The sequence below is a fragment of the Penaeus vannamei genome, chromosome 15, assembly GCF_042767895.1.
Source record: "Penaeus vannamei isolate JL-2024 chromosome 15, ASM4276789v1, whole genome shotgun sequence".
NCBI classification, from domain to species: Eukaryota; Metazoa; Arthropoda; class Malacostraca; order Decapoda; family Penaeidae; genus Penaeus; species Penaeus vannamei.
The window spans coordinates 2,963,445-2,970,944 of record NC_091563.1 but is presented as its reverse complement, the minus strand read 5'-3'; the positions used below and the strand labels follow the sequence as shown (position 1 = coordinate 2,970,944).

General features: G+C 38.9%; 1 protein-coding gene across 1 annotated transcript in view; it reads right to left on the bottom strand.

The window, feature by feature from the left end:
• The window catches only part of LOC113824452 (voltage-dependent calcium channel subunit alpha-2/delta-3), a 143,840-nt gene that overhangs the window by 51,952 nt on the left and 84,388 nt on the right, over window positions 1–7,500 (bottom strand). The window contains exons 15-20 of the mRNA XM_070130898.1: window positions 5,659–5,763; window positions 4,679–4,708; window positions 2,293–2,364; window positions 1,651–1,807; window positions 1,043–1,088; window positions 627–781 (exon numbers count right to left, since the gene is read on the bottom strand). Of these exons, the coding sequence (XP_069986999.1) occupies window positions 627–781; window positions 1,043–1,088; window positions 1,651–1,807; window positions 2,293–2,364; window positions 4,679–4,708; window positions 5,659–5,763 (565 nt within the window). The remainder of the gene's footprint in view (window positions 1–626; window positions 782–1,042; window positions 1,089–1,650; window positions 1,808–2,292; window positions 2,365–4,678; window positions 4,709–5,658; window positions 5,764–7,500) is intronic.

The window sequence follows — 7,500 nt, the reverse complement described above, 5'->3', positions numbered from 1 at the left end:
AAGATAATAAAGGAAGACAAAAACAATGAGACAAAAGAGACAAAAAGAGAAGAACAAGAGAACACGAAGCACGGAAGAGGAGAGCTCCGCGGGCACAGAGCCACGAGAGCGGCCGTCATGTGTCCCAAAGGTGTGAGTGGTTCAGGTAAGCAAGAGATGAAAGCCAACACCGGGCGAGACCGAAGCCAGCGCCACCCGCGGCGCCGCGTCCTTCGGCGGGCGCGTGTTCGGCCGTCGACCGTGGCTTCGGCGGAGGTCGAGGGCGACACGCGGGCCCGAGCGGACGCGGGGCCTCGAGCGGAGGAAGCCTCGTCTGAGGGCAGAGACACGTGGGAAACTCTCAAGGGTGGGTGGGGGCAGAACCTCAGTGCAAACAAATCCAAGTGAGCCTGTGCGGGAGAGGTTGCCCTCGCGGAGAACGTGAGCGGGCGGCGCAGGGCGCGGGAGGGGCGGGGCGGGGCCGGAGGGGGACTAGACACTAGGTGGTGCTGAGGTCAGCCCTTCTAAAGGGGGTTGTAGTGGTGGTCGTGGCGGTGGCGGTGGTAGTAGTGGTCAGGCCTCTGGGGGCGTGTAGGAAACGGGTTGGGGTGGGGTGGGGGCGAGGGGGTGGGGTTAGGGGTACTTACACTGGGGTTTGGTCATGGAGGGCTCTGGGGGCGCGCGGGTACGGGTGGAACGCCACTTCCAGCGGGGCTCCTGGGCACGGGTCAGGAAGTCCATCATGAGCTCCTCAGGGGTCATCTCAGGGCGGTTCTGGTCATACTTGTACTCACAGTACACCCTGGAAGGAAGAGAAAGACCGAACTCACTTTAGAAAATCAGTTTAAATAATAATAGCAATAAAAACAAACAAACAAAACAACATAATTACACAAAGAAATAATTACACATCAAGAAAACTTTGAACAAACCAATCTACGTGATTAATAAAACAATACAAATCAATTCACAAAACTTTTTGCCTAACCTAAGAGGAATTCAGTATGAAAAGTTCCAAATTATTTAATTAAAGATAAGTAAAAAAGAAATTTAAGCAACTTACCAATCGGGGTGGATGGACCAGTTCCCAGAGGTGAAGTAATCCGTTACTGAAAAGAGAGATGGGCTTGTTAAAAAATTGATTGTTTAAGGATATGTAGTTCAGAGTGCTGCAGTGTTGCTTCTGGATAGTCGTTTGAAGTCATGATATCTTTCTTCTTTCCCTTCTCGGTCTCTCTCGGTCTGTCTCTCTCTCTCTCTCGGTCTGTCTCTCTCTCTCTCTCTCTCTCTCTCTCTCTCTCTCTCTCTCTCGGTCTGTCTCTCTCTCTCTCTCTCGGTCTCTCTCTCTCTCTCTCTCTCTCTCTTTCTCTCTCTCTTTCCTCCATCCCTCGTCCCTCACCTTTCACTTCTCTCTTTCCCTCCACCTTTCTCTCTCTCCTTACATACCTTTCCTTCCTCTACTCTCCCTCCCTCCTCTCTCCCTTTCACTCCATCCCTCTCTTCCTTTCCCTCCGTCCCTCCTTTCCCCTCGCTCTCTCCTTCCCTCCATCCGTCTCTTCCTTTCCCTCCGTCCCTCCTTCCCTCCCTTCCCCTCGCTCCCCCCTTTCCCCCTATCCCTCCTTCCTTCCCTCCTCTCTCCCTTTCTCCCCCTTTCCCTCCTTCCTTCCTTACCTTTCACTCCTCTGGGATCCTGAATCGCCCTGGACAGCTCGACCTGCCCGTACACCTTATATTTGCCGTAGCCCATAGGCATGGCAATCCCCAAGCTGAAGGGCGTTCCTTTTACCCTCTGAGTGAAGTACCGCTGCTGCCGCGTCACGACACGTTTCTGTGGGCGGGGGAGTGGGCGGTGAAAGGGGTGGAAGTGTAGGTATTGGGTGTGGGAATGTTTTTTTTTTTGAGGGTGGTAGATGGGTGTCGGTTAGTCTGTTTGGTTGGTTGTGTTTGTTTTGTTTGTTTGTTTGTGAGTGTGGTTGGTAGATGGGTGTCGGTTAGTCTGTTTGGTTGGTTGTGTTTGTTTTGTTTGTTTGTGAGTGTGGTTGGTAGATGGGTGTCGGTTAGTCTGTTTGTTTGGTTGTGTTTATGTTCGTTATGTTTGTGAGTGTGGTTATAAATGTGTGTGTGCTTGTTTATTTTTTTTCTGTGTAAATAATATACTTCATACTATATATAGATATAAACTAGATGAAATTAACATTTTTAACATATACCTTCCAATATTCCTCCACCATCCATCCAAAATACAAAAAATTAAAGCATAAAAATTGAAATTGAAAAAAATAGAACATCCAAAACAGACTTAGCATTCCTTACCATGTTATCCATATGAATTTTGACGGAGAAATTTGACTCGTGTTCTCGCTGGTCGATGAGGTCACGACGGAGCTGCAAAGGTCATGGGAGGTCGAATTAATGCCTCATTCCCGGTGAGATTAAGACTTATGGGAACACGGTTATTCTAACCAACGAAGTGAAATTTGAAGAAAAAGAGAGAAATCTAGTATGAGTACATTGCTAAACTACGATATTTAAAATAAAAGGAATATGTCTATTATTTTTTTTCAACGGAACGTATTAGTACAGTAGTTTTTTTTAATGATAAAGATATGATTTTTTTCCCATACAACGGCTTTCGCTGTGAAGATAAGTTTAGAGTTAGAGGGAGAAGTTAGACACCATCGTTATTGTGAATAGTGATTGGAACACTACTCCACGGTCATTCCGTCAGCTGAATGCATGAACAATAGAACGATATATTTATTTTTTTACATATTCGCATAGTCAGGTCCTTAGCTGGGTTTAGATATATGCGAAAGGGGGGAAAAGACACATGTTAAAGTTTTGTTTTATGGTGTGGTTATCAAGGACTGCGAGAGGAACGAAGGGAAGGAACAATAGATAGGAGGGAATAAACAAGGAACAGGCAATAATAACTCTTTCGTCTTGGAAATGAGGTTAACCTGCGCTGTTGATGAAGGGAGGGAAAAGAAAAAAGGGGAAAAAAACGAAAAAAGGAAATAAAAATAAATATTAGTCCTTATACAAAATAGGATCTAAATGTGCCCCAAAATACTGTATGAAACTGATATATTTCATTGATATAAACATATTTTCACATCCTAAATCAAATCGTAATATAAGCAACATTTACACAGTGATAACTACAATTAAGTACATAAAACACCTAAATGTAACAATCATACTAACAATTTTACATCCAGTTTTAACACCGGATTGACAGATATAGCATACTATTTATTGATAGCGACTGATGACTAGCATTACCAATCTGATCTTTATAAAGGCGCATTTTCTAAGCTACCTCAGTATAAAATCACACCTACGCTCACACATATAGTACAGAGCGTTTGGCATCAACACTTTACGTTTGTTAGTTTGACAATATACACTTATCTAGCGTTTTTTTTTTTTTTTTTTTTTTTTTTGGCTACGCTACACATTAGCGGGACCTGTTGTTAGTGAGTCTTAGAAAAAGCAAAGGTGGTGGATTTTTGGAAATTCGTTCGGGAAAGATTTGAAGGAAAGTAAAATAATAATAATAATAATAATAATAATAATAGTAATAATAATAGTAATAATAATAGTAATAATAATAATAATAATAATAATAATAATAATAATAATAATAATAATAATAATAATAATAATAATAATAATAATAATAATAATATTATTATTATTATAATGATCTTAATAATAATGATAATAATAATAAAATGGATACTGTAAATTATAAAATTCTATTTCGTTAAATTTTAAGATTTACTCCAATCTTTTTTTTTATCGATCATATAAAGTTCCCTTTATGATGCGAATACAAAGTTACTGGGATTAATTACTAAAAAAAAAGAAAAAAAAAATCGAAAACTCCAAAATAGCTTCCATCTTGAGAAGGAATTCATTATTAACTTAATTATAACGCGGAGCTTCTTCCTGTAGAGCATTTAACTTTGGTCATAATTATCTTTTTTTTTAAAGTCACGTCTCGATGCACGATGGTTGCTATGGTTGCGAAAAAGGAATTTTGCAAAAGGAAAAAAAAAAAAAAATGTGGGAACATGGTATTGAAATCCACATAAATACGTTATTCATTTCAATCTTCCTTGAATGAATGAAAAAATAATAATAATCATAAAGATAATTTCAGAAGGAGGGAAAGGTACGAAAAAATGGAGAGGTAGGGAATAAAAAAATGAATCAAAATAAATAATTACACAAAAAATAATAAAAATAAAAGCACATGTATTTTTTTTTTTACCTCAAGAGGGAGCAGTTCCGAGGTCTCTCTTGTAGCGAACAAGAATCAAACGAAAACCAAAACTAAAAACTAAAGTAAAACAACAAAAAGACAGGGATAGGAGCACGGTCTATTTACACCTTGGCATCAACCCGTGGGAGAGAGAAAACACACAAGAATTCCATAAAAAAAACAATACCAATTTCTAATACATCTTAAATTCCGTCTCATCTCATATCTACAATTATCATTCTACTTGAATTTCATGCCAAATCTATATCTTTCTGATGTTAATGTAGTCTATGATTCAGCAAACAATAAATTCCTGCGTATTTCGCCCAAAGGTAAATGCAAGGGACGGATTCAAAGCTCAAAACAGTAAGGGTGAACACAAGAGAAACACGGGGTCCAGATCACCATTCGTTGCAGCCTAGGCTATACCTTGGTACTATAATCTCTCCCCTTTGTCAGCTGCTCTCACATCATGGAAGAAGAGGAGAGATAGAAGAATATAGAATAAAATAACAGAACTAAGATTATTTCCCGGGGTCGCTTCGAAGCATCGAATTCCGAAGCTGAAACTTTGGAATTCGACATTTCGAAGCTCAGTGAAAAAAAAAGAAAAAAATAATTAAAAGAGACAAGTGACATGTTGGAAACAGACATGTATGTCATAAAATTAAACCAAAGAACAAACAAAATGAAATTATTATGTGAATATAAATATACAATTCTCGAAATCAAAAATTGAGATTCTAACCTACAGTAATACATCAGTAAAAGCATAATCATAAGACATAACACATGATATTATTATGAGTGTTGTGGTGGGTTGTGAAAATAACTCTTAATAATAATGAGACAATGGTTTTGGCTCTTGTCAATAAAACAGGCTTTGATATTATAGAAAAGGGAAGTTTATGTGTAAATTGATAACAATAAGTTGAAGACTGTAAGTTTATTACGATATAATCTGACGATTTAATTGAAAATGTTTTCCAATAACATTTAACTTATAAAAAAGATTTAAAATCAGTGCACTCAATAGCACCAAATTTTGTGAAATTGGCAATTCTCAATAATTTTTCAGTATAAAAGCTTGTAAAGTGCTATTTGTAAAGGCTAATAGTATGAGTGAGTAATATGTGCGGTGACCGAGCCAAGGGTACCAATTCACGAAAAAAGGTGAATAAAAATGAGGATATATGAAAGATATATGAATATTAAAGAAAAAATACCGATAGATGTTGAAAGGCAACATTATATAGAACATTCAACATCAAACAAATGGACGATTCGCATGAATGATATGCAAACATGAGACGATAACACAGTAAAACACATAAATAATTGAACAACATGAAAGGAGATTATAAAACCTCAATTTCCAAAGAGACAAACGTGGATTCGGACCGACTCACCTCCAGCAAATCCGAGTTGTTCGACCGAGGACCCGAGTCGTGGTCGATCAGCTCCACCTCCGCAAAGTCGACGCTATTGTAGTTGGGTTTCAGGATGTCTTGGAACTATGTCGAGCAAGGAGAGAGAAAGAGGGGGGAGGAGGGAAAGGAGAGAGAGAGAGAGAGAGAGAGAGAGAGAGAGAGAGAGAGAGAGAGAGAGAGAGAGAGAGAGAGAGAGAGAGAGAGAGAGAGAGAGAGAGAGAGAGAGGAGAGAGAGAAAATGATGGATTTAGAGAGAAAGTGAGTGAGGGAGAGAGGGTAGATGGAAGTAGATAGAGAGTGAGATACAGAGAGAGAGAGAGAGAGAGAGAGAGAGAGAGAGAGAGAGAGAGAGAGAGAGAGAGAGAGAGAGAGAGAGAGAGAGAGAGAGAGAGAGAGAGAGCAGAAGCGAGAACAAGAATCAGAGAATAAGAAAAAAGTCAGAAACCAAGAGAGAGAGCAAGAAAGCGAAAATGAAAGAGCGAAAGAGAGAAATAAAAAGAGGGAGAAGGACGGGGGGGGAGAGAGAGGGAGAGGGACGTAGGAAAAAGGAACAAAAGAATCGTTTAATACATGAACCGAACTCGGCACAGAGATACATAAGAATTAGAACACATGACTAATCCTGGTGCGCTTGTCAAAGATATAATTATACCACTGTGCTTCAAAGTCTGGGTGGAAGAGGGTCAGCAAGGTTAAATTTAGGTCATGATAGGTCACATTACGCTGAGAAAACAGGGGTTGGGGGGGGAGGGGGAAGGAGGGAGGGGTCAGCCATTTGATACTATCTCGTGTTAAAATCAAAATAAGGAAAGAAAAAAGTTTTTCCTTAGTATCTAACAAAGATTGGAAAAAATCTGGCTAGGGGATAATTCACAAAAAATGGGATATAAAGGGGAAACTAATATATTTTCCAAGTTGGGTCACTGATTTGAAAGCATTGGGGATTGAACATAATGGGATCTAATTCTAATTTCTCATTAAAAAACACAACAGGTTGGAGGATAGACAGGGGGGGGGGGGTAGGGCATGGGGGTATGGGAATGACTCATGAAAGATCTTGACTAAATTTACTGTGCAATGAAGTAACCTCTAGTATTAATGCTCTTCTATACTTCTTCAAACAAGCTATACAAAAAAACAATGCTAATCATTTTATACCATGACTATCTATAATATTGACACCGGTCCTGTTGTTCCGGGTACCAATATATTCAAAGATACCAGTATTGGAACCAAAAAATGATTCTTACCAATACCAGCACCACTTTACTTGGGTAGAAAATAAGCTATTCTAACACAGAAAACGGATTAATTTACGGGACAAACTAAAACATCTCTCTGCAGGCAATGTGTACGAGCATGTGGACACAGAACAGGTGGGGGAATATTACCATAATCACTTGTTTATTTCAATTTTCCTTCGTCAGGGTTTACGTTTCAAGTGTTTCAAACATGCTCTCACGATTGTACACAAACAGTTACTAGGATTCAATGACTAAATTTTACAGTACAGTTTATATACCATGCTTCCAGGTAGACAGACGATGTAAACAACTATTTTTTTTTTCATTCTTCTTCATCCTTTTCCTTTTTTTATTGCCGTCTTTTATCTCTGTTTCTACTCATTTTCTGAATAAATCGGCAGGATTTTTTTCCAATCAATCTTCTTAATAATAATAATTGTGTACATGATCCTCAAAAAGGTCCTTTTGATCTTTAAAATCCACAGTTGACACAAAACAAAAGGAAATACCAATAACAAAAAGACAAATCAATAAAAAATCATAAATAGTTTATGTAAATCATGTTATCTTTTATTTC